The sequence below is a fragment of the Cnephaeus nilssonii genome (genome assembly GCF_951640355.1).
Source record: "Cnephaeus nilssonii genome assembly, chromosome: 13".
NCBI lineage: Eukaryota > Metazoa > Chordata > Mammalia > Chiroptera > Vespertilionidae > Cnephaeus > Cnephaeus nilssonii.
Window position 1 is genome coordinate 19,530,977 of NC_137084.1, and position 27,971 is coordinate 19,558,947.

A 27,971-nucleotide genomic window follows, 5' to 3' on the forward strand; every position below is an offset into this window, starting at 1 on the left:
TTTTCTTTACTGTGGGACTGGTTCTTGTTGCCTCTTCACTGTGATATAAAAATTTTACAACTGAATTTTGATTCATTCATTCATTCATTCATTTAAGTATTCAGTGTTTCTTGAGCATTCATTATGGGTCAGACAGTGTTCTAGGGACTGGGGATAGAGGGACAAACAAGAATGAGAAGATTCTTGTGCTCATGGCTCTTTATTATGACTAGAGGTCCGGTGCATGAAATTCATGCATGGGGGGTGGGGTCCCTCAGCTCATCCTGCACCCTCTAGCAATCTAGGACCTTCCGGAGGATGTCCAACTTCTGGTTTAGGCCCGACCCCGCAGATTGGGCCTAAATTGGCAGTTGGACATCCCTCTCACAATCTGGGACTGCTGGCTCCTAACTGCTTGCCTGCCTGCCTGATTGCCCCTAACCGCTCTGCCTGCCTGCCTGATTGCCCCTAACCGCTCTGCCTGGCTGCCTGATTTCGCCCCTAAAACTCAAGCTTCTTCTTTTTTTTATTTTTAATATTTATATTTCTTCTTTATTTTTTATGTTAAAAGTCAGGCTTCTTGAGAAAATGAGGCGTTTAACATTATTCCATATTCCTTACAGAGAGCTAAGCATGATAAACACAGCAAATACTTAATACTTAGGGGCTTCTATACAACACTTTCCAACCAGGAATGTTTAATAGGCAGTCTCTAAAAACTTGAACTGGAAACCCTAAGAGTAGAGTGCTCAGATTTCAGGCATCAGGTGCTATTAGCAGGATTTCTATCCCAATTAAACTCTAATTCTTAGCTCTCAACAGTCTGGACAAACTGCCCTTCACTGTCTCCAAAGTTTCTTATTTGTCACTATCCCATTTTCTTTTTTTTTAGTTCAATGTTTTATATCCACATCAGTATCAACGTACCATGCAAAATCCACCTGCCAGCCTAGCTGGGCAGGCAGGAGGGGGGGTCCATGGCAGCATAAAAAACTGGGGTTCTTGTCTCAAAAGAGGAGAAAATGGGTTTACAGTCAAGGAAACAAAATCAGAACTCAACATGAACAAGGAGAAGCCTTGAAACTACATCGAGCGGAGGTGCTGTGGGCAGCGGTGCATCTTGGCTGGCCCAGCAGGACCTGCAGCAGCCTGGGTTCCTGGGAAGCCCGGGGTCAGATAGGGCCCAGCTCTTGAGCTTATTTTCAATAATTTTTCTTTGTGGGGAGAAGGGCTTCTGGGCAGCGGCTCCATGTGGGGGTAACTGGTGCGGGTTTCACTTCAGGGTTTGGACAGGAAGTTGGGTCTGTGGGGGCGGGACCCGCCCGGCCCCAAATGTCACAGCTGAGGTTCTTGGGAAGTGGCTCAGCAAAGTTCCTTCCTGCCTTCTTCCTGCCCTGACCCCAGGTCTATGGCTTAAAAATCAGGGCACCAGGCTGGGGCTGAGCACCCCAGAGGCCTTTGTAAACATGGCAGGTACAGGCAGGGCGAGCTTGGGGGAACTGTAGGAACTGGTGCCAGAGCCAGGGGAGGGCAGTGCCCATGGGGAAAGAGGGCATGGGGTGGAGGAGGTATGCTCCTCTAACAGAGACTTAGAGGTACAGAGACTAAGAGAGGACAGAAATGGGGATAGAAAGAGTGACAGAGAAAGACTCAGAGAAAGCAAGAGAGAGATTGAGGCAGAGAAAGATTCACAAAGAAGAGAGACAGACAGAAAAGTGGAGTCCTGCTCTGTATGAGTCCGTGGGCTGTGTGTGGGGGGCGGGGGAGGGAGGGCTCGGGGCCGGGGCTCGCAGGGGATGTGCCAGTGTGACGGTAAGTGCATCGTTGTGTTGCACGAGGGAGGTGTGCTGGTAATGCAGCACCAGCTCCTTCAGAGACCTGTACAGGTTGTAGGGCTCCGCAAAACCCAAGCCAGTGGCCGTGCGGTACATGACACAGGGCTTGGTATCGCCGTCCACCACCACAGAGCAGGCATAGCAGCCCCGCTGGCTGCTCTCACGGATGAGGAAGGTACCATCCCGCTGGCCGTTCAGCATTTCCTCAGCCTGCGTGCGGTGATCTTGCCCACATACCAGGTTTGCTCCTCATGGTGGGGGAAGTCATCCTCACCCTCCATCAGTGCATACTCGTCTTCAGTCTCCTGTTTGATTCCCAACCACTCGTTGATTTCCTTCTGCCGGGCGCCTTTCTGGGTGAGCCATACCAGGTACTGGTCTCGGATCTTGCGCAGCTGCACGAGGTCTGGCTTCAGGCTGTGCATGCGCTTATCGATCTCCGGGTTGTCCCAGGCCTGTGTCCGCCGCTCCTGTTCCAGCTTCGAGCGGCTCTCATGGGTCTCGGCAATGCGAGACTTGAGCTGTTCTGAGTTCAGCAGGATCCTCTGCATCTCTTTTTCATTGCCCTCACGCCGGAAGCGCTCCAGATACTCCTTGCTACACTTCTCTTGAGTCTGGCCCTGCTCTTTGAAGACCTTGATGGTTTCATTGAGGGCTTTGATGGGGTGCTCTTCATCTGCAGTTCCTGGGAGGTGCATGTGTACTCCTCGTAGAACTGGTCGTTCTCGCGGCTCTTGTCCTCCGCTTCAAACCAAGGTAACAAAGGAAACCTTTAATTCTGCTCTTCCTCGCAGCAAGGGAACAGCAAACCTCAAGAGAAATAATTTCCCGCCAGAATTCACATCCAAATACTGTGAGACTGAGGACTACAGGGCTGACTATTTACATGCACAAAAACAGGCTCACGTTCTAGGCGTAGGCGCTCAGGCGTCCAGGCGTCCTCCACAATCCCACAATCCTCTGGTCGCACACTTCCGGTTTTTCTAACTCCTCCTTAAGTGGTGTTTCCTTCAGTCGTGTTGCAAGTCCAGGGCCTCTAGTTGGAGCGGATTTTTCTGTTTGGGCATTGGTAGCTGTTTACTATTTGGAATCAGTGAAGTTTCGGGAGCACTGCCGCTGCCATGAACATGTCACTCCCAAGTGCACTCATGAAACAACCGCCCCTTCAGTCCATGTCCTGGTTCGCAATGAGAAAGGTACTGTGCTGAGCCGTTTTCCAATTGGATCTTCCTCTTCCTTCCCCAGCACACTCCAAACCTACTCCAGGCCCACCACCCCAACCCTGCAGACCCTTAAGACCTTCCCCTCTATTTCTTCGACTTTCCCTCATTTCCCTTGCACCCTATCGCATTGCCTAGGGGAGCCCCTAACTGCTCCCTCAGGGGTGGGGCCAGCCTGGGCGAGGGGCCGTGGTGTTCTGGTCTCTGGTTGTTCTGGTCGTTAAGGTAGCTGGCTTTTTATATCTATAGATGCGGGAGGCTAACATAAACAAACCAGAAAGTATCAGATGGTGATAAATTCTTTGAACAAAACTGACAAAGAATGACAGACAGGGCTGTGTTTGGGGCTCTTGGCATTGAGTGAATAGGGATGGTCTTTATGATGTGAGATGACATTTGCTGATTTAACCCTTTAAATTCATGAGATAAATTTGCAACTTACCTTTTACCCCTTCCTCTCAGAGTCTGAATTTTTGGGTCAGTGTTCTAATGTAGACTGTACAACTCCCATTTCCAAGGTGAATATGAATGGATACTAGGGATCAGCAAATTTCTTCTGTAAAAGGCCAGATAGTAAATACTTTTTGCTTTGTAGGCCACACCTGTGTCTGTGTTGCAACTAACTACATAACTTGGTGCTGTTTGTAGCACAAAAGCAGCCATAGGCAATATGTAAATAAACAGAAGGGGCTGAGATATAACCTTATTTACCAAAACAGTGGAGAACATGCCACCTTTGGCCCTCTGACTGTAGCTTGCTGACCTCTCATCTCCACGGCACTTGCCTCTATTTACGTCAAAGTGGGGACAGCAGCCCTTTTTCTTCAAGGAGCGAGCTGCCTCCCCGCCACATAGTCCTTTGCCTTAACTTTTCTTCACTAGAAAAAAAAATCAAGATGGACTAATTCAGAAAATTTATACAATAGACAAGAAAAAGTAGAAAAACATTAGAGCCTTCCCTTCATCTTCTAAGAAGAACCACTGTTAAGCTGAATCTTTTCAGATCTTCTATGTATATACATACGGACATACAAATAAAGTTTTATTTTTTTAAATATATATATATATATATATATATATATATATATATATATATATTTTTTTTTTTTTTACAGAGAGGAAGAGAGAGGGATAGAGAGTTAGAAACATCGATGAGAGAGAAACATCGATCAGCTGCCTCCTGCACACCCCCTATTGGATGTGCCCGCAACCAAGGTACATGCCCTTGACCGGAATCGAACCTGGGACCTTTCAGTCCGTAGGCTGATGCTCTATCCACTGAGCCAAACCGGTTTCGGCCAAATAAAATTTTTTAAAAATTTTTTTGTCTTTCATTCCCTTCACTTTCCTTTCCTACCTACCTTTCTTTCTGTCTCCCTCTCTTTTCCTCTCCTTCACTCTGATATGAAAATTTTGCCACTGGATTGCAGTTCGTTCACTCATTCATTCATTCATTCATTCACTCATTCTCCTCCTCCCCTCCCTTCCTGTCTCCCTTCATCCCTCCTTTCTTTCTACCACATGTGAGATTATTCTTATACACTGTTTTGCATTTTCTTCTTTCACCCTCCATTACATCATGGTACGCCTCTCTGGATTTGAGAGGCACACATTCCACTGTTGGCGTCCTGTTATTGCCAACCGACATGACGTGAGTGTCGAATTATTTTTGGTGAATGGTGCTAGGAGCAGGTGTAGAATGCGAAGGCATTCTACATCTCTTCCCACACCACCTCGCTGCTGCTGGAGTGTAGGCATGAGAGCAAGTCTCAGGCCAAATGCCAGCAGCTGTACAGCCCTGTGCTGGCCAGCAGGCACGAACAGCTGGTCTGGACTTTGGAAGGGGGATCTGTCTTGGTTGTCAGGCCCATAGGCCAGCCCTGGCTAGAAAGGGTTGCTCCAAAGTAGATACTTTTAACAAAAGGATTGGCAGACTCCTTTCTCCACACAGTGCAGAGAAATAGGCCCAAGGGACCTCAGAGTTCGAGTACTCCCGCCCCATGTGGTCTATTGGAATTGTCTTATTTTTTTTTATTTCTTTATTAATAGAAAGATTATAAACCTGCTACATGATTCCAAGTGAATCACAGATTCCCCTGTTTCTCATGTAGACAAATGAAAGAAAAACATAACAAACATCATATATCCTTCATTCAGAGTCACAATAACATTTTCCCAGATTTGCTTTGCCTATTATTTTCTCTCTAAAAAACATATATACACACTCACACATAGATATATAAATTATAAACACATGCATGTACATTAAAATTTTTAATTGTGGTTCCAAAGTAGATCACATATCATGTATCTAAAATAAATCATAACTCTAGTTTTTCCAGTTAAGCTATTTGTAATATCCTTTATGCCAATTCGCTAGCCCCTAAGGGGCTGAATAAAATGAATTTTTCTCAAGTAAATTTCTGTCTTTAGTTCAGCTGCTCAGAAATGTCTAAGTTGAGGCCCATGGTATTCTTTTTGCTTTTGTTCGCATTGCAAGTTGTTCACACCACAAGGGTCAGGATGTGTATTTTATTTTTGATGTATCTCAGTGGCTTGGAAGAGTGCTGGGTGCCCAGCAAATATTCATGCACTGAATGTTTGCTGAATGGCTTCTTGTGACACCAGCTATTAGTTAAGAGCTACATGTAGCAGAAAAGATGCAAAAGAAGAGATAACCTCTATATCAAGAAAATGAAACCTTACTGGGAAATCCATAGCCAATGATTTAAAACCCATAGCTCAATCCATTTGAGTTGCCTGAGCTCAGGGCTACCCATAGAGAGGCTGGAACATAAAGTTTTAGCTTGGCACATTACTTCCACCCCCATAAAAATATTAGATTTTTTTTGTAAGTCAGAACGAAGAGGAAATGGATATGAAGCAGCAATAAGGACAGTTTTTGCTGGACCTTCAGCACGTGCACATAGACTTGTCTGTGCAAGACCCTGAGTCTGGAAGATGTGAGAGATTGTTAGACAGATGGATAGCAAGTGGTCAGGCCTCAGGGAAAGAAACCAGAGCAACTGCTTCTCAGAAAACTGATCAGAATCAGCAGAGAAACAGCCCAAGCGTGAACTTGTGACTCCTTTCTGTGTGTGACTCAGATGTTTTATTTGAGCCCGAACTAATGAACCTGATGGGTCATGCAGTTCCTAAAAACCAATAAATGGACTTGGGGGATCAACAACTGGCCTGAGCCGAGCTTCACAATGACCAGTACTGAATTGACAAGATAATGGATTGTTTAAATCAGACAATCTTTCCTTATGAACTTTGTGGCCTTTGCCCTTATATACCTTGCTCTTGTCTTAGGTTGGTGAGACCATCTTCCCAGGGTTCCTATACCTCATGCACAGCCAGGACTGGTTACAGGCCTTGTGGGGCTCAGAAAAATGAAAATATGGGACCCTTGTTAAAAAGTCAGAATTTTAAGATGGTGACTGGAAATTTAAGTCAAGCATGGGGCCCTCTGAGCATGGGGTTCCTGTGTGGTTGCTCAGGTCATGTGCCCATGAAGCTGGCTTGGTGTATACCTTTATGTGATGAAGCACTCAATGTTTGGGCTAATTGTCTCTGAGTTGTTTTTTTGAGAGTTTATCTGAAGACTCCATCACTCAGGACTGGATCTTTCCCTGTTGAATCTGATTTTCCCACTTTCCCTGGCAGTGAACTCAGACTAACACTCATGATGAATCAGAAATTCTTATTTTTATTCTGTCAGAAGCAATTAGGAGTGACCACCACAAAGGAATTATTCTGGTTAAACATGGGGGTTGAAATATGATTTTATAAGTGTTTCTTTTCATGACTCTACTAAAATGTCAGTAAGAGAAAAGGTATGAACACCTCCGAATAAAGAGAATTTTAAAGGAGAACAGAGCAGTTGAAAGATTAAGAAACTTAATTCTTGGATGGACCAAGAGAGTATTCTGCTAAGCAAAATAAGCCAGTCAGAGAAAGATAAGTATCACATGATCTCACTCATATGTAGAATTTAATGAACAAAATAAACTGATGAACAAAATAGGTCCAGAGACAAAGAAGCCTGGAACAGACTGATGAATTTCAGAGGGAAGGTGGGGGTGGGTAGGTGCTGGTGGGAAGATTAACTGGGGAATTTATATGCATATATGCATAACCCATGGACACAATAGTGGCCTGGGAGGGGTGGGCATGGTGGAAGGGGTCTATGGGGCAAAAAACAAAGGGGACATCTGTATTACTTTGAATAATAAAGATAAATTTTAAAAAAAGTAAAGTTAATTCTTAAGCCTTACAAAGGGGCAGGAAGAAGCTAACAAGACATAAATTGAGTCTCTCTGCAGAAGTCCCTAAAGACTCAGGAGCTGGGGACACAAGGTATTTCTAGGGGTAGGAGTGGGCTGGAGCTAAAAATGGGGAGGCAATTGAAATGAAGAGCAGTTGCACCAGAAACTTCTTACCTTGCCCCAGTAAAAGATTGAGGGCCACTTTTCTCTCTGGAGTTGAACCACAGAGCTTTTGGATTTGGGGATACCAGGTACAGTTGAGGGCAGTAGTCAGTTATCAGATTGAAAAGGAGAATTAATGAAAGTCTATAAAAGGGTTCCCTAGCCTGCTTACCCTGATATGGCTCCCAGAATGCTGGTGGCAATGCAGAGGAATCCTCTCTGGGGACACCACCAACTAGGAGAAGAGTGCTACCCTTATCCCCAACCTTTAAAGGCCAGTGCCCCTCTAAACTTCTCTTTGCTGATGCCTAGGAGCTAAGAAGCCTTGCCCAAGCATGCCAAGCTGAGCCTCACTCTTAAATATGAATGGATAGCCAAGCTTTTTTGGGGAAAGACACGCTAATGAAAAACAAGATCAGAGTCAACAAATATAAAAGGAACTTGGAGGAAACAGAATACAGAGAGTAGATATCAACTTCAAAACACTATAATTAATATTACATGAGAGATGAGAGAGGAATGTGAAATAGCCACTCCCAATCACTTTTTATTTCCAGTCTTTGTTGAAATCATTCTTTTTGTAACATCATCACCTCCTGATATTATATACTGAGTGGCCAGATTATTATGACCACCTGACGTTTGTAGGCAAATTAGCCGTACACTGCATCTTATGGGATATGGAAGCCGAAGGCCTGTTCGAACACCTTTGCTGTCTGCAGTTACCAAGATAAAACGTCTCCAATTCGCACAGGAACACAAGGATTTGACGGTCGAGCATTGTAAAAAAGTCATGTGGTCCGATGAATCACGTTTCCAGTTGCATCATGCAGATGGCAGAGTGAGAATTTCACTGAAACAGCATGAAAGCATGCACCCCACATGCATGAGTACAACTCTTCAAGCTGGGGGGGCAGTGTTATGGTTTGGGGCATGTTTTCCTGGCATGATTTGGGCCCTTTAATTCATGTGGAACAACATCTGAATAGCACAACATACCTAAGTATCGTTGCTGATCAAATTTATCCTATCATGTTGATGGCATATCCCAATGGAGATGGCTTCTTCTAATAAGACAATGCGCCATGCCACGGTGCTCGTATTGTGTAGGAGTGGTTTCAAGAATATGAGGGAGACTTTATCTTGCTTAGGTGGCCCCCACAATCACCAGATCTCAATCCAATTGAACATTTGTGGGACTTAGTTAAAAGAACCATCAGGCAGCTGGTTCCACAACCATCAAATCTCACAGAACTGGACAGTGCTATTCCTCAGGCATGGTGTCAGATTCCTCGCATCACCTTTTAACATCTCGTGGAGTCAATGCCAAGAAGAATTGCCGCAGTATTGAAGGCAAAAGGTGGCCCAACGAAGTACTGATGGGTGATCATAATAATCTGGCCACTCAGTGTATAGTATAGCTATTAGCTCTGTTACTTCCAGTTGAATGTAAACTTTATGAGATCAGGGACTCCATCTTTTTCATTTTTCATGACTAGCACAAGGTAGGTGCTCAGCAATATTATTAGTTGAATGGATAAAAATTCTATTCACAAACAAGAACAGGGTACTATAAAAGAGAGACAGTAAAGATCAGAAAGACATTGTAATAGTAATAGTGTGATAAGAAAATTTAAAAATTCAATAGGAGATTTGAAAAAGAAAACTGAGACAATATCCTCAAAACTAAAACAATGGAAAAGAATAAAGTGGACAATAGCATTATATCTAAAAAACAATGTACATTCCTTAATTAAAAAAAACTTTATTGCTAAAAATGCTTAAAAAAAGAACATGTCAAAGAAAACAGAAGAAAAATAGAAGATCAGGCAAATTATTTTAACATCTAGCTAATAGAAATTCCAGAATAAAAGAACAGAAAAATCGGAGGGTAGACGATTGCCACAGAAATGATAAAGGACAATTTCCAGAGCTAAAAGATGTGTTTCCAGAATTGAGAAGTGCACTGAATGTCTAGGAAAATAAATGACAACAGAATTGTCTTGCGGCACAATCAGAAAATATCAGATTGCAGGGAAAATGAGAAAATTCTATAAAGCTTCTGGGGGGGGGGGGGGGGGAAAGACCACAAACAACAAATGAGCATTAGAATGGCATTGGCTTTCTCAGTAGCACACCTGGAAACCAGAAGATGGTGGAGCAACACTTTAAGAAGACTGAGTAATCTCCAACCTTGAACTCTATACCTAGATAAACTATTAAACAAATGTAATGATAAAATAAAGAATTGCTCAGATATCTTAGGTCATAAAATATACCTCTCATGCATCTTGTCTCAGGAAGCTACAGAGAAAGTGGCAAAGTTAGGAAATAAACCAAGAAAGGAAAAGATCTAGGATCTAGCAAACAGGGAATCCAAAGAGGAGAGAGGAGAAAGGAATTCCCATCCTGAGGGTGGTCCTGGGATGACAACTGTGCATCAGATCAGAAGGGCAACCCATCCAGAGAGGAGCAGGAGTGTGCAGGGCCCCAGGAGATGTGTCTCTGAGAAATACTTTGAATGAATACCTTATCTGAAGTATTTGTATGGAGATGGGTTTTTAGTTCTGTTGGAAATAGTATGGGGTAGTTTGAGTATGGCTTAATTATAGGTACATAAAAAATGAAGCGAGTGAAAAACTAAGACAATTATTAATTCAGGAGAAACAAAAAAGTTATATAATAAAGGGTATGTGATATACCAAATGACTCAGCTATGAATTCTAATTTTTTAGTCATTAATGTAAGGACTATATATCAGTTTAACAAAACAAAATCTCGATGTAAGTTTACTGAGAGAATGATATAGAAGGGATAAAGGAATATGGGTGTGGTGTGTGGGTTAAGAGAACAAAATTTTTGTTTTGAAGTAAAAAATGAAAATCTTGAAATAAAAAACTGTAAGCATGTGTTCTGGAAATATGACGTGAGACACCTTAAGAAACAAATGAGAGAGTTGAAAACAATTGCTTCGGGGCGTGGAGCCTGGGCATAGGGAGGAGTGGAACAGGGAAGCTTTTTCTTGTCCTGAGCCTCGTGTTATTGTTTGATTTTTTAAACTGCATAATGAAGTCTTTTGATAATAAAAAATCATTAAATAAAAAGCAATACTATTGAGGCACTGGCCTTCCCTACCAACTCATCCTTAATTGATTGGACTCGTGGCCTGGTGTTAACAGTGAGGGCTTGGAGACAGCTCATCACTGGGGCTTAGTCATGCGGATGCGGTATCTTCTTTGAAGTCATCACGAGCTTATCATGCTCTCTTACTCTCTGTGGGAAAAGAAGGTCTGGGAACCAAGAGATGGCAAAGGGCACCGAGTCTCTCACTCCTTTAACGATAAACAAACATGAAAATAGCACATGAACATTTGGCTAATTTTCCTAGCTGGAAAAAAACCCCAAACCTTCTTTTGAGCTTATGTCCCCTTTACCTATTGCCTAATTTTTTTCTGCATCAGTTTACAGACACATTTTTCTAAGTAGTTGTCCATACTCATTATCTTCAATTCTTCCCCTATTCTCTCTGAACCTATTCCAGTAAGCTTTGACTCTACTCTTCAGATCTTAACATATTGGCAGCGTTTGACAGTTGACGATGTTGGATTCCCTGAGACACTCTCTCCACTTGGCATCCACACAACAGGTTCTCCTGGTTTTCTTCCTACTGTGGGTTGCTCCTTCTCTGTCTCTTTTGTGGTTCCTCATCTACCAACCTCATCATGCACAGGTGCCCAGGGCACAGTTCTTGGATGGCTTCTCTTTCTAACCTACACTCACTCCCTAGGCATGCTCAGGAAGTCTCTTCGCTTTAACAATGCTCTGTAAACTGAAGACTTCCAGATATTATATCTCCAGCCCAGAGCTTTCCTCTGGACTTCAGACTTACTGACCCAGTTCCTCTTTTAATCTCTCTACCTGGATATGTCTATAAGGACATTTTTATTAGGTCCAAAATCAAACTCTGGTCTTTCCCTCAGCAAGCATGCTCTTCTTACAGCTTTGATCACATGTTAGTGATCAGGTTTAACCCTGGTATTCTCCTCTCTTCTCTTTCCCTTGAACCTCACATCCCATCAACCAAAACTTCCTATTGTCTGTATTTTTCAAATGTATCCAGCAGCTGACCACTTCTCATCACCTCTACTGCTACGTCTCTGGTCAAAGCCACTGTGATTGTTCGTTTGGGTTACTGCATAGCCTCTTAATTGATCTTCCTGTTTCTGCCTTTGCCTCTTTGGAGTCTATTAAAAAATTCAATAGCTAGAACAATCCTTTAAAAACTCCAGTCTCTGCTCCCTCTACTCACACCTCCTCCCTGGCTTCCCATGTGACTCTCCTTCCAGGAATGCCATTTTCCCTTACATTTTTAAACAATTTACTTTATAAAATTTTGAATTGTTGAGTTTAAATTAATAAAGCACCATGACATATCTTCCTGGTGAGGTGTATTGTTATTCAATATAGATGATATTGGATGCCTTTTTTGGGGCTTCAGGTTCTTTCTTATTAAATGAATATTGCCACACATGCTTCCCTTTTAAATATTTCTTCCTTCTGTTACTATCAGGGCCGCTTCAGCTATGCTGCAATAGCATGTAGATTCCAAATGCCTGTCTTAACACAACATTGTTTTATTTATCGCTCGTCTTAGGTATCCAGAGCCAGTGGGCAAGAGGGACTCAGGTTAAGTGATGGTTCTGGTTCCACGTCAGAAGAGGAGAGAAGCTGCGGGTCCCATAGGGGCTTCCCACTGCTTCAGCCTGGACATGACGGACATCTCTTTTCCTCACGTTTTATTGACCAGACCAGTCTTACATGTGCCCAGGAAGGAAAAAGAGAAATGGGATTTGGTGAACAAAAATTATGGTCTTTGCCTCAATCACTTTTTAGGATACATGTGTCTGAATGTCAAAGGGAGTATGTGTACCATCATGAAATTGTAACTATATTTTGGTTATAACACATGTGATATTCTTTATAAAGTACTACTTATGTAATCCCCAAAGTCAGCTCTCTTCTTGCCTCTGCTTCTGAGCTTGAGTGCATGGAGTCTCCATTTTGCCCTGAGGCCACTCTACTGCAGAGCTCAGCAACTCTTCCAATTCTTTCAACCTTTACAACAACTTTGAGCCCTAATTATCCTCATTTTAGAGATTGGGAAATGTAGGCCAGAGATTGGGAAATGTAGGGTATGTGCCTTATCTGAGGTCACACAGCAAGTAAGTGGCTGAATCAGGATGCCAGTGTGCAAGTCCTGATTCCTGGCTTGGTTTTAGAACTTACTCTGAATTGGGGGATAGGCTATCAGAGATGAAGGCTCATCTTCCCTTCTAGCCCCATAGCTCTTTGCTGCCCTCTCTTGACTTCCTCAATGATGATCTAGTGAGAAGTGGCTGCTGCAATGAACACTTTGGTTCTGACAGTCTCTAAAGTGACAACCTGTGTTTTCTCTTCTGGTTATTTTACCTCTATCCCCTCTGTTCTCCAGGTGCTGAGTATATAATATGGACTAGTAAATATTCTTATTGATTAATGTTTAAGAGCGGCGACTCTGATGTGGGTGTTAGAGTACCTTAATGAGTTTCCACTACATGCTGATCACTGTACATACATAATCCCATGGACTCCTCACAGCAAGTCCATAGGGAGAGTTATTAAGTCTCTATTACAAATAAGAAAACTGATGTGCAGAGGGGATGTATTAATCTGCTCATGGTTATCCATTTGTTAGCATTTATTCTACATACTGTTAAAAGTCCACTTATTATCTGCTAGATACTGTGGTAGGTGTTGGGATAATATTAATTAAGGTCTCTGAATTTAACCAGTTAGTCAGAATTGTATTAATCAAATTGACAAAAAGTGTATCTGGGGTTTAAACCCAGCTTATTCTGATTTTAATGATTTTTTCTTTTTAATAAAACTAAACCATCATGCCTGTGTTCTTTCAAGAATTATTCCCATTGCTTTCTTCATGATGTTTTCTCTGAGTCTTCCTTTCTCCCTCCTATATCAGACATAAAAGCATACTTTAAGTCTTCATTCCATGGAGTCTCTAGGGTTACGGAAGCACAGGTAGTGCTCTCTCTGCCCTTTGATCCTGGGAATGAAGGTCTAGATGGCCTCTTCCAGGGATGGCTAATCTATGTCACTTGTGAGTCACTGTCTCTCTTGGCTTGAGCTCCATAGCAGACATTGCTAATCAACAGCAACATCCTTTCCAAGACTCAGCCTGGGAATCCTTCTCTTTGCTTCCCCGCTGGTCTATCTTGAGTTTCTGTAAGACTATGTTGAAGGTTCTGTAAGGCTCTGCTCTAATACATAAGGCAATGTGGGATTGTGGATGGGAAAGTCTGGTTGCATCTTGGTGGGGAAAGCCTGGGGTAAGCATGAATCTCAGATGAACGGAATAAGAACATCAAGTCCCTCTGGCCACGGTGATTGACCTGACTCATTTGGAGTCAGTGAGGTGCCATATCATCACTTAGACTGTTGGAGAGGTGTGCTCTCTTTTCCACTGGACTTATACATGTGAGGATATAAGTCTGTCACCAAGTGGAGAGGACTTGTTGAGAATGAAGTCAAAATAGAGGACAAAACAGAAGGATGGAAAAAGTTGACCTTGAAAATCTTGTTTAAATCTCTGGGACTCTTTTTAAAATTATTATTAAATAGGTTTTTTTTAAAATTTGATTTTCAGAGTGAAGGCAGGGGTGGTGGGCTGGGTGGGGAGTGATTAACCGGGGAACTTATATACATATATGCATAGCCCATAGACACAGACAATAGAGTGGTGAAGGCCTGGGAGGGGTGGGTGTGGGGAAGAGTGGGTCATTGGGAAAAACAAAGAAACAAACAAACAAAGGGGACATCTGTAATACTTTCAACGATAACAATAAATTAAAAAAAATAAAAATTGATTTTAGAGCGAGAGGAAGGAAGAGGGAGAGAGAGATAGAAACATCAATGAGAGAGAAGCATTAACATTGATAGGTTGCCTCCTGCATGCCCACTTCTGAGGATGAAGCCCGAAACCCAGGCAGATGCCCTGACCTGGAATCGAGCTGGTGACCTTCTGGTGCATGGGTTGACACTCAGCTACTGAGCAACACTGGCAGGGCTACAGCCCTAGGACTCTTCATATACAAGCCCATAACCTGGAATTCTTGATTAAGTTTTTTTGTTATTTGCAATCAACATATTCCTGATAGGCAAGTTTTCATTTTATCAATAAAGAATATGAGAACCAGAGGGGGGAAATGGTGTCCCGATAGCACGTGTGGAAAGTAGCATTCATCTACTCCGCCACTCATCTCTAATGAACCTTGGAATTAGAAACCAGCTACATTCTGAGTTCTTGTAATCCATGCAGTTTATATTTGAATCTCTTCATAATTGGTTTTAAGAGCTGTTCCTGTTGTCATATTTTCCTTTCCTAGTACTTTTAGGAATGTCTGAAATTCAGGTCAAGAATTCTTACTATACAATTGAATCAATGTGTTTATTTGACAGAGAGTATTGTAACACACACACACACACACACACACACACACACACACCCCATTTCATTGATGCTGCTTTACTCATGTCTGAGGTCCTGTGGGGTGGGCTTCCTGATGATGCAGACTTCACTATTTCCCTGCTTAAAAGGGTGTCCCTGAATGCTCCTACTTGAATCCTCCACATGGCCAACGGTGGACACATGTCTGATTCTCTTTTGTGTATTCAGTTGTATGAATCTTGGAGGCTGACAGAATATATCCTCTGCTGACTTGCTACCCCTCTGTATCCACAATATAAATTCATCTCACAAGTGTGTGCATTGGGATCTACTACACCAATCCCTGTCTGAGCACCTTTAGCCTATCCCACAGTTATTAAATGCTCACTATGACCTAGGCAGAAAGCAATGGGCAACACAGATAAATCCCAACCCTCACAGAATGTACAATACATTCCAGAGGGTCTAGGAATGTGTTGTCTTCCTGGTAGCTACTCTGGATTTACGAAGCCTGTGGATTTAAGCTAACAGTTCCTTGTTTACTGTGTTCAGGGCAAAGGTTACTGGCAGGGAGGAAAACTTCATTTTATTGGTGATAATCATCTTTCTGTGATTTTAATCCTTTGCCCTGTTGGCCGGACAGTCATTTCCTGTTCCCTTTTGTTTCTCTCTTCCTGTTGATTCTCAAAAGAACCTCTATACCCACTGGATCCTCTGGTTCCTTTGGAATGTATTATAATGCCAGGTGCATCCTAACAGACTTAAGACGTGCTAGATAGTGTACTAAGCGTCCTACACAAACCACTCATCTAATCCCACAGCCGTGTGGATGCTACAATAGTGCATTTTAGGAAGAAATTGATCTAAAATGAGTTAACTTCAAATCTTTATTTCTATTCCACTCAATTCTACTCTATTATTGTTTGAATTTTGAGTATTCAGAATATGTTCAGTTAATATTTAATTCGATTGCCTCTTGTACTCCTAGTGCTATGGTAATGTGCAAGAGATGGAGAGAAAATTTAGCCTGGCTAAGGCAGCATTCAGTACCACAGCTGACCTGATCCAGCCGCTTTGGGCATCAGAATTCTAACCACAATTGAGATTTACATGGCCCAACTATCTAACTTTAAAGACCACTTACTGAAAGCCAGATCAAGGTGGAGTCCATGCTTGAAGAATCCCTTCTGCTCCACGAAGTGCTACATAAAACAAAAAGAGAAAAAAGAAGGGATAGTCAGGCTTACATACAAGACAAGCATTTTTGAAGCTCCAAGCTGGCATAGGGACACACACAGTGATCAGGGCTGAAAGGGTGGGTGGACTTGCTGGGTTTGGAAGGCGAGGCAGTCAGTGGTGATAAGTGAATCAAAAGTATTTCCTGTGAGGTGGGAACGCAGAGGCAGGCTCACTGACTGAAGCCCTGGGCGAGGCTGATAGTAATTTCTCATACCCCACCCTCATGAGAGGAGGCTAGAAGTAAAGCTGGATAGGAGCCCTGGCTCCTATCCAGCTCTAGGCTTGGAGACAAGGATGAGACATCACCTTGTGACCAAGAGCTGAGTCAAGCTTCCCCTTGACCAAGCCTGGATCTGCCGCAGCCCAGTGGTTCTGAAGGACGGCCACTCTAAGTAAGGTCCTTACTAGACCTGGATCTGAATTGGGGACCCCAAAGCTGCTCTGCAGGAAAGTTGAATATGAAGGCAAAGTAGAGGGGAGAAGAGAAAAGGGAAAAAAACCCAACCACATCATATTCCAAAATGAGACTTAAACCAAATAAAGAAACTGATGAATAAAAATGATTACTAAGAAAAACCAGCTACTAAACCAACAATCAGAGCATGGATTCACTTCAGATGAAAGTGATTTTATAGAATGATCAGGCAAGGCTTTAAAGTAAATACATTGATTATTTCACAGAAGTAAGTGAAATAAAAACTTTCATTACAATAATAAAAATTATGAGAAAAAGCCTGAGAACAAGAATGAGGAGATAGGGAAAAAAGGACCAATTGGAATATTTGAACATAAAAAAATAGAGTGATTGAAATAAAAAAAATGTGAGGCTTTGAGTTACAATGGCTGTTTGGCCATGTTTTTTTTTTTTTTTTAATATGCATGTTATTGATTTTTTTTTTACAGAGAGGGATAGAGAGTTAGAAATATTGATGAGAGAGAACATTGATCAGCTGCCTCCTGTACATCCTCTACTGGGGATGTGCCCACAACCAAGGTACATGCCCTTGACCAGAATCGAACCTGGGACCTTTCAGACTGCAGGCCAGCACTCTATCCACTGAGCCAAACCAGTTAGGGCTATGTTTACTCTTTTAAAGCACAGTAAAGAGATTAAAGAAAGAAAGAAAAAACCCCAAACCAACAAGAATGGGGAATATAGGTGAAGAGACAATGGCTACAGTATTTTGGAATCTGGAAAGGAGAAGAATGAGTAATAAATGATTAGCAAACCTGAGAAAGTTAGACCTCTATGCCATTATGGTCTGAGAAAGCTGAAAAATTAAATAAACCCAGCTTATGCTGAGAACCCTCTAAGTCTCAGAAACTAGTAATTCCAGAAACCTGTGACCTGGAGCAAAAGTAGGGGTTAGAACAAAAGAACTGGGTGAAAGCTGTTTGAGAAGCACTTATACCTCTCTAGATCTTCTTTCCCACTCACAGTGCTAGACACTGTCCCTCTCCCATCCCAAGAATGTTTTAAAGGCTTAGCCCTGGAAATGATAAAACAGTGTGTATGGACAGGAGTACATCAGGCACAGCTAAGGGTGGGGCTACCACATTATAGTAGGAGTATTAAGTAACCATATGCATAAAGAATGCTGAATGGTGAGGTACCCAGGCTCTTTCCTCTTGGCTTTCAGAATGCTGGTGGCCCAAACACTACCCTCCAGAAGGAGTTGGAAGTTTCTTCTGTGAGGAATAGAATTTATCTAAGAGCGAAGTCCTAAAGATAGACATTGGGGATTCCCCAAGAAATGGTTTACTTAGATCACCATAGAGGAAAGCTCCTCACTGACAAGTCACATCCGTCTTCTCAGAACGTCCAAACTGTCTTTAAATTCCTTTTACTTTTAATCTTGAAGAGAAAAATTTAAATTACCAGAAAAGTGAGGAAAGCCTTAAATGTGAAATGTAGAAAGCACAATGAAGAGACATAAAAAAGCAGAGACTATATAGGGCAGGCGTCCTCAAACTATGGCCCGCGGGCCACATGCTGGTGTTTTTACCGTTTTGTTTTTTTACTTCAAAATAAGATATGTGCATAGGAATTTGTTCATAGTTTTTTTAAAGCTATAGTCTGGCCCTCCAACGGTCTGAGGGACAGTGAACTGGCCCCCTGTTTAAAAAGTTTGAGGACCCCTGATATAGGGGAATAGAAAAGAAGACAAAACAAGAAAAAAAAAGCAAACTTTAATATTGTTAGCAAGATAAAAACTATTGTATTTATAAAACAAAAATTTTAAAAATTCACATAAATATTTTTAAAAGAACATTTGGAAATTAAACACATGATGGCAGAAATGAAAAACAAAAACAAACCCTCAATGAAAGTACTGGAAGGTGAAGTTAAGGGATTTGCCTTCAAATTAGAACATAAATATATAAAGAGAAAAATAAAAATAAGAGAAGAAAAAAAAATTGGAGGACCAGTCCAGGAAATTTAGCATATAAATAACATGAGTTCAAGAGAAAGAGACCAGAAAAATGGATGGAAAAAAATAATGAAGTAATTCAAGGAAATTTCTCAGATTAAAGGACATGGATTTGGGTAGTAAAAGGACTCACCAAATGTCCAGTAGACCAAATAAAGAGGCAGAAGTAGGAGGGTAATTCTCATTGATTACGTTTGTGTAAACTTTGGATTTGAGTCATATGATTGTATTACTTATTAAAAAACATTAAAAAACCATAATGAATAGAATGAACTCTGGGCCAGACAGAGGGACAGAAAGAATTAGAGAAATAAAAAATAGAATATAGGAACTCACTCAGAATGCAGTTAAGAAAGCAGAGTAAAAAGAGTTATGTATAGAGGAATGACAGACTGATGGCAAACCTCATTAATAACAATAGACATTGGAAGATAATGGAGTGATAACTTTAAAGTGCTGAAGGAAAAACTATCAACCTAGAATTTTACAACCAGCTAAAATTTATTCAAGAGGGAGGATTATATGAAAACACTTTTACTGGTAGACACACAAATACTAAACATATTACTACACACAGATCCTTACTAAATACTTTTAAAATTTGTTTCTGAAATAGAAAAATAAAAACAGAAAGATGTGGAATACATGAAGCAGGCTTCCTCTAAATAGCTCTTCTTCCCATCTACTTGTAAACCAAATGAGTTAGTGCAGTGAGCACAGAGATTGATAAAATGTGTTGAAATTTTAAATTAATGGTTAGAGTTTAAAATTTATAATTTTGTTTTATAAAACAATAATAAGGTGGGGGAGCACATTAAGGACTTATTGAAGTTGAGAGAAATTAAATAATTATAGACCTTATCAGAAAATTTGTAGTTAAAAAATTTGGAGTAGCCATTAGAATAAGATTTATGGCTTCCAAATAGAAGCAACTAAATATTATCAAACAAAAGAAGGTGGTGGTGGGGAACCACAAAGGAGGGCAAACAGAAAGTATAAAATAAATTAATAAAATCAAATTCAAACTACTAAATTACAATAGCCAAGATATAGAAGCAACCCAAGTGCCCATCAGTGGATGAGTGGATAAAACAGCTGTGGAACATTTACACAATGCAGTGCTACTCGGCCATAAAAAAAGAAGGAAATCTTTTTGCCACAGCATGGATGGACCTAGAGGGTATTATGCTAAGTGAGATAAGTCAGATAGAGAAAGATAAGTACCATATGATTTCACTATTATGTGGAATCTGATGAACAAAATAAACAAAGAAAATAGAAACAGACTCATAGATACAAAGAACAGACTGACAGCTGCCAGAGGAGAGGGGGTTGAGGGGCTGGGTGAAAAAAGTGAAGGGATTAAGCAATGCAATTGCTGTTACAGAACAGTCACAGAGATTTAGATTACAGCATAGGGTATATAGTCAATACTATCGAGATAAATATATATAGGGCCAGGTGGGTACTTGAAGCAGCAGGGGGACCACTCTGTAAAGTACATGATTTTCTGACAACTTTGCTGTGCATCTGAAACTAATACAGAATAATATTGAATGTAAACTGTAATTGAAACGTAAGAAATAAATACTTAAAAGATTAAAAAGAAAGAAAGAAAGAAACTTTGGGCTGCTCTATGTCAATGGAAAAACCATTTTTACTTCCGACCCAATTTGACCCAATAGTACAAAGCAAAAACCCCTCTTCTGCATTAGTTAAAAGCAGCTAGGTAAGCTACCATGCCAGCAGGCCACGAGCACTCAGGAAGAAACAAGAACCTGGAGGGCCAAGGAAACACAGGCAGACCCAAAATCTCTGCTCTCAAGCCTGGCCCTCTCCTCTCACCTTCCAGGCATTTTCTTTCTCTTCAGCCTGGAATACTCTGCCTTTACCATGGAAAACCCATCCAGCCTTGCTGTTGCCTTAATTTTTGTCACCCTATCTGTTGTCCCAGTTTGACACAACAGAAATCCAGAATTGAGCGATTTGAAGGTGGAATTCTCCTCTGCGAGTGATGGTAATGAAAGAGGCTTTGAATGATCATATTCCTTTTATTTGCCTCCTGCCCGAGGAATCAAATATCCCAGCCCCGAAACTGGGACACATAGAGGGGGGTCTGTGACAAATGAGGAGGAACATGGACTAGACTGAAACGCTGAGGGCCTTTGCCACTCCTCTGAAAGGGATTGGAAATCACCTCTTGTACTTGGAATTTTTGTATATCATTACGGAATTGTAGGTAGTTCTCATTTCACAAAAGAGGCTCAGTTTCCTCCAAATGTTTTTTTTTTTTTTCAGGCTTAAAATACCCAGAAGCAAAGTCTGACCTGGTATTTTTGCAGGTATTCTTTTTTAATGCATTTTTATCATGAAATAATTCAAATTGATACCCAAGAAGGAACATAATACAATGATAATGTTATACCCACTTCCCAGCTTGATCAAATATTAACCCTTGGCAATTGTTATGGACTGAATATTTGTGTCTCCTCCAAATTCATATGTTAAATCCTAGTGCCCAATGGGATGGTATTAGGAGGTGGGGCCTTTGGGAGGTGATTTAATTTTTAGATTCCACATAAAAGTAAAATCATACGGTACTTATCTGTCTGACTTATTTCACTTAGCCTAATACCCTCTAGGTCCATCTATGCTGTGGCAAAAGGTAAGATTTCCTTCTTCATTATGACCAAGTAGTATTCCACTGTGTAAATACACTACAGCTTTTTTTTTTTTAAACTTAGCCTTTTTTTAAAAAAAATATTTTTACTGATTTCAGAGAGGAAGGGAGAGGGAGAGGGAGAGGGAGAGGGAGAGGGAGAGGGAGAGGGAGAGAGGGAGAGGGAGAGGGAGAGGGAGAGGGAGAGGGAGAGGGAGAGGGAGAGGGAGAGGGAGAGAGAGAGAGAGAGAGAGAGAGAGAGAGAGAGAGAGAGAAACATCAATGATGAGAGAGAATCATTAATTGGCTGCCTCATGCATGCCTCACACTAGGGATCAAGCCTGCAACCTGCCCATGTGCCCTGACCAGGAATTGATTGAACTGTGATCTCCTGGTTCATAGGTTGATGCTCAACCACTGAACCACACCAGCTGGGCTGCACTACAGCTTTTTTTATCCACTCACCTACTGATGGGCACTTGGGTTGCTTGCATGTCTTGGATAATGTAAACAATGTAGAGAAGCCTGAAGTTTTATAGTAAAATCATCTCACATCCACTGTTAGGTGAGTGAACCCTTCATCTGTGTTACCTCATTTATCTCTAAACACACCCTTGTCAGGTAGATTATTTTCCCAACTGCAGAGGTTTTGACTTGCCCGCGGTAGCACATCCATGAAGAGGTTTAGGTGGACTCAGGTCCATGTCTGTGATGGTTTATATTGAGCTACACTGCGCTAGCCTCTGTGGGATCCAGTAACATATGACAATGGCCCTGTCATCAAGGAGCTTTATTGTTTAGTTGGAAAGATAAGACATCCGCAACTGAAAGGTCATATGAACTGAAGGGACATATGCTTTGTGTTTAGAATATGTTAAAGGACCGGTCACCTTGTGCCCTGATAGCTTTGGCTTGGCTGCTTCCTACAATCAAATAGAGTAAATAATCACAACCTTGATCTTTCTTTTGCTTTATAGTGAAATGATGTCATATTTCCTTTTGGGGAAAAAGATTGCTCAGCCTGTAGATAATCCTCAAATAGTCTGAGGGAAGTTCTTTGGAATGAAGGCAACTGGGTATAGTTACATTCTGGATAAAAATGATCCTTAGTCACTGCCTCTGAGCTCCTTCAGGATTGAGGCTGGGCATTTCACACCGGTACAGCACATACATAGCCTGGCCCAGAGTGACTACTCAGTAATGTCTGTTGTTAACATTATAGATTTTCTCCACCTGGGGATAAAGGGAGATTGGTGGGTGGGGATATCTACTCATCCTAATAGAGGAAGAGCTCATTGCATTCTTGATAAATCTGGAGCTCTGAAAATTTCATTTCACCCTATTCCAGAGTTGGCTAGAGCCAGAGACCTTGGCAAAGAGTCTAGCTGGCATGGGACCTTCTTTGGTTGGCCTCTCATCCTCCACTGGTACTTGTCCAATTAGTCTACAAACTTGGGATTCCCATGTAGCTTCTACACATCCTCTGGGAAAGAAATTTTCTATGATTTATTATTTCCTTTCCTTTGTTGTCTGAGTGCTTCAAACCTCCATTGAGACCCGATCCCATGGGCCACCCCTGGGGTGTTAGAGGCATATAGACAGGTATGAGTCATTTTATAGTCAGTGACAAACCCAGTTCCCTCCCTTTCCAGTTCAGCTGATGATGGATCTTTGCCCTGTTCCTTTGGTTCAGGAAAGCTGTGATCCTTGAAGTTGGGGTCCTTGTTTCACAATGAGATCCAGGTACTAAGAACGTTGGGTTTTTGTGTTCCACCCAGAGAAGAAGAAACAAAGAAATAGTACGAGACAGGTGAGTGGCTCTTCTAGAGACCCCTGAGCACCTGGATATGGGCTCTTTAGCTTTTGGTTTACAGCAGTGCTGGAAACTAACAGGCATATATCCAAAGAGCAATCAGAAGGTGGTGTATGGAAAGAATGTCATCAACCAAAGATAAACCAAACCTAGAGTAAGGATTTCTGACTTCAGATTCACCTAATACTTTCTTCACAGTTTTCCCATTTTATTTTATTTTTATTCTTTCGAAAGCTCTTTTACAGAGTCATTGTGGTTTTAAATATTAACCCATTTTCAAGTGGGAAAACTGAGGCACACAGAATCCAACTGATTTGCCCAAGCTTGCATATTGTAGGGGGCTTGCCAAGGATGTTTGGGGGTCTTAGTTCCTCATTGTCTCTGTCCACCTCAAATAAACCTACAATCTAAACAAAATTAATTTGCTTATTATTCAAGTGCAGCTTCAAGGCCATCCCCAGGGCCCCTCTGTACTACCATCCCCTGGGCTTTCCCGTTATTGAAATTCTGCAGTAATAGCATAGTCCATAGCAATGGAGGCAAGATAATAAGAAGGTCTTCCCAGAGTGTCCCTTTAACATTTCAAAAGGCCTGCCTACTCACTATCTCATTGATTCCCATAATGTCCTGGGAACATTATTCAGCAGGTAGTATTCCTATTTGGACATGAGGAGCCAGAAGCTCAGAAAGTTTGATTCCCACCGTGGTTATTGCTGCTGTAGTGAACTCTTCAGTGTGCCTGGAGATGGGGCCTCTGCTGCAGGTATGACTGCAGAGACCTCCATTTCTTTTCTTATGTTCCAATTTCCCATTTGTTTCCTTCATGAAGAGACCATCTGGGAGCAGCTTTGAGGAGCAGGTCATGCCTGCTCATTCGGGAAGCTGCTGGAATAATGAGAGAAGCACTCAGTTAATTCGGTTTGAGCAATGCCAGCAGCCCAAGGAGGTGGTGTGGTGGAAAGATGGTAGGTGGAGGGGTCAGGCTGGGCTGTATTCTTGTCTGGACCTACCACTTGTCTGGACCAGCCACTTACCAGCTGGTTGAAGCAAGGTTCATGGGAGCCCCACATGCTAGGTCCCTTTCTCCCATTTATAATTCCTGGCAACTGGAGAAATGTGAGGCTTGGTGGAGCAGACTTTGAAAAGAGCAGATATAGAACAGTTTTCTAGAAAATTTAAATTCAGTAGCTAAGAAAAAGAAATTATATGTAAAAATCAATTCAACTTGTCCCCCACACAAGACCAGTGAGAGTGGGTGCCTGCAGTGTTGGAGCTGATTGGCAGGATGGTCCTATGGACTTCAACACCCAAATTGGATAGCTCTTCCTTAAGTATTAGTAGGTTTCCTTCCCGTTTCCTTGAAACAGGTAGTTGGAAATGGAAAGAAAACAACACTTTGGGCCAGCATGATGCTTGGAGCAAGTCTTCATTCTTTTATGATGACATCAGTATGTTTACTGCATACAAACTACAACCCAGTGACTCTTTATGCCACTGGCAACACAGTGATGAGTAAACAGAGAGGCACTATCTTCAAGGAGCTTAGGGGTGTACGTGTATGTGTTTGTGTGATATTATAGACAAACAAATACTAGTAAATACCTGACTGATGACAATGAGGCTGTGACAAAAATATCAAGCTGAGGAAGGGGGTCAGAGAGTTGTGTTTTCAGATGGGTGGTCAGAAAGGGCCTCTCTGTTGAGATAGCCTCATGCAGAGAATTGGAGGAAGTGCTGGAGGAAGCCACACAGAAAAGCAAAGGGAACAATAAGAGCAAAGGCCCTGAATTTTCACTTAAGGCTGTTCCCTTCCATCTTTAGACGAGCCCTGCAAATGTATGGACTATGCCTTCCATTTGAGGATGACAATACTGACGCTCGTTTAAGTGACTTTCCCGAAATATAGCTGGTACCTGATGGATCCAGGGTCAAACTTCACTCCTCTAATTCTAGAGAGCGTGCTGTGACCTCAGGGGGCTGTCTGTGCACCTGGAAGTGAGTTATGCTATTGCTGTCACGTTGCAGTGAACAGGGAGGTGGCTACAGTGAGTGAGAGTGAAGAGGAAGCTGAGAGCAGCACCCCGGGCATCTTGCGGCCCCTTCCACCTGTCTCATGGCGCCCATCCTCCATCATCTGCTCACTTGGATTTGGTGCTTGTTTTTGGAAATCATTGTCCAGATCTTAGTAAGTTCATTTTCCAATTCTTTTCACGTTTGGGGACAAGTCTCCCAGAGGCCAGGTGGAGAGAACTGAACCGGGGAGGAAGCCAGCCTCTCACCAGGCTCATCACGTGTCTGCACAAGCACGTCGCCACAGGAGCCAAGTTTTAATTTCCCTGCCTGGGTCCCAAACTGTTTTTCCATATTTGTTAGGGAAAACCTTAGCCCAGAGAGCTCCATTCTGAGGACACCAAATTAGGCCAAGTTCCTGTTTGGTCTCTCTCCTCATTCAGTGATTGTCCCCTATGACCCACTCCACTTGGCCGCTTGCTTCCTAGGCGTCACTTGGTTGATAAGTTCTTTCAGCCTCAGGGAGGAAGCTCATGTGGTTAATAGGCCTGGGAGCTTCACAGTGCCCCTGCAGGTCGCTGGAACCTGTGGTAGATTCCGCCAGTGGGGATCCAAGTCACAGACACGTTAACCTCACAGGCGGGCTGGCAGCCAGGGCTGCAGGTGTGTCATTCGGAGAGATGAAATGACAGAGGGAGATGTCTCCGTGTGGGGGAAGCTCAGGGTTTTATGTTTGAATCCCATCTCTGCCACTCACTAGTTCTTTGATCCGATGCAAATTTCTTTCTTTCTCTGAGCCTCAGTGTTTTCAGTTGCATGAAACCCAGGAGTGAACGATAGGCCATAGGACCAAAGTATGGTTGTGAGGATGAAATCAGACAATCTAAGCCCAGCAGAATCTGGCCATGGGAGGGGCTCAATAAAAACCCTCTTCTCTCTTTTTTTGGAGGGAAGCTCATCTGCTTACCACACATGTTCTGAGAGCTCGGTGGTGAGGCTGAGTTCATCCTGAAACTCTTGCCCAAAAAGCTCTCCTCATTTAACTCATGGCTGTGGACTTAAAGGGTTCCATCAGAAATTCATTCCATTGGGTTAGGCGTTGCCTTCCATGCAGGTTTTTTCTTTGCATTTCGGTTGGGAGGCGGTGGACCTGGGGCTGGAAGGCTCCAGGTAATCTAATGCCTGAATATGGTTTTAACCACTCTGCGTTCCTGCCTCTAGTGGACTCACAGTCTCCCCTCGTGGATTTGTCTTCCACACCTCTCTCCCCTGGTTTGCTGCGAGCACCTCATTCTCCTCCTGCTAAACTTGGTTTTTGTTGGATAAAGGTTGCCTTCTTCCCTACCCCACACACTGTGATCTGATTGGGAAATTGTTTTTCTTTTTCCTAAAATTAAAAATGCCTAGCCCTAGCCAGTTTGGCTCTGTGGATAGAGAGTCAGCCTGCAGACTGAAGGGTCCCGGGTTCGATTCTAGTCAAGGGCATGTATCTCAGTTGTAGGCTCGGTCGTGCTCGGGAGGCAACCAATTGGTGTGTCTCTCTCACATCAATGTTTCTCTCTCTGTATCTCTCCCCCTCCCTTCCACTCTGTCTAAAAATCAATGGGAAAAATATCCTCGGGTGAGGATTAACAACAACAACAAAAAAAATTAAAAATGCCGAGACTGAAATTTGAATCCAGGTTTGTCAGGCTCTAAAACCCTCACGGTTTCCCTAAAAATTATTGAGCAGGTTCCCTCTGGCTTCAACGTTCCATGATTTCATGGCAATGAAAGCATGAAGATACACAAAGTCAGAAATGAACAACGTCAAAGACTTCAGATTTCTGTACCTGTCTCCACCAGGCCTAAGTCCAGGCCCCCACATCCCCACAGTGGGTGGTCTATAAACACTGGCTTCCTGGCCAAATAATTGCATTGCAGCCCCAAATGCTTCATGGTTCTGGGGGCTCTAGGAAATTTCAGAGCACAGTTCCTGCATATCCCTCCCCTTAGCAATTTGGCTTACAATGTTGTAGCCTAGGAAGAATGCTCACTCTTTGGAGATGCCCTTCCTCACAGAGACACTCACTATTGTAGAAGCCTGACTTTGTATTATAGACAGTAAATTTTCACAATAAAGTTTTCTGAAATGTTTATTCTTCTTCATAGTCATTAAAAGCATGAGATTCAGAGTCAAACGCATCTGGGATCAAACCCTGGCTCTGCAATTTACTAGCTGGGCTGCTTCATCCATGCATTGCTATTATTATTCCTAAATCTTTTAAAAAATATATTTTATTGATTTCTTACAGAGAGGAAGGGAGAGAGATAGAGAGTTAGAAACATCGATGAGAGAGAAACATCGATTAGCTGCCTCCTGCAAACCCCCTACTGGGGATGTGCCCGCAACTGAGGTACATGCCCTTGACCGGAATTGAACCTGGAACCCTTCAGTCCACAGGCCAATGCTCTATCCACTGAGCCAAACCAGTTAGGGCTATTCCTAAATTTTACCTGTCCTCTCTGCTGTGACTTGAGTTTGATAGTCCTGTCTTCACTAGGAAGATTTTTCCTTTCCTCATTCCTCCAAACTTGTATGCAGTTCAGGTCAACACATGAGAGGACACCTGCTCTGAACCAGGCAGGATACATGGTGATGCTGAGAGGCTTCCTGGCACAGAGCATCTGTCCCCCAGCATCCAAGATAGGGCCTGATACAGAGCTGGCACCTCCAGCATCCACCATTGTACCTGGTACAGAGTAGGTATTGTCTTATAATAGTTTCAGCTCTCTGATCTGTGACTTAAGAGAGAGGATGCCAGACCCTGAGGATGTTTGTTTCCAGTCCAGGTAAGTTACATAGAA

At 42.4% G+C, this 27,971-nt stretch overlaps 1 protein-coding gene across 1 annotated transcript; it reads right to left on the bottom strand.

Moving 5' to 3' along the window:
• Positions 1 to 1,667: 1,667 nt before the first annotated feature.
• On the bottom strand, positions 1,668 to 27,851 carry LOC307109361 (phosphatidylinositol 3-kinase regulatory subunit beta-like; the record flags this gene model as incomplete). Its single annotated transcript, XM_079788046.1, is given in 5 exon segments — positions 1,668 to 2,035; positions 2,038 to 2,478; positions 2,481 to 2,558; positions 16,116 to 16,173; positions 27,621 to 27,851. Coding segments are annotated over 5 exon segments (1,176 nt in total).
• Positions 27,852 to 27,971: the final 120 nt, after the last annotated feature.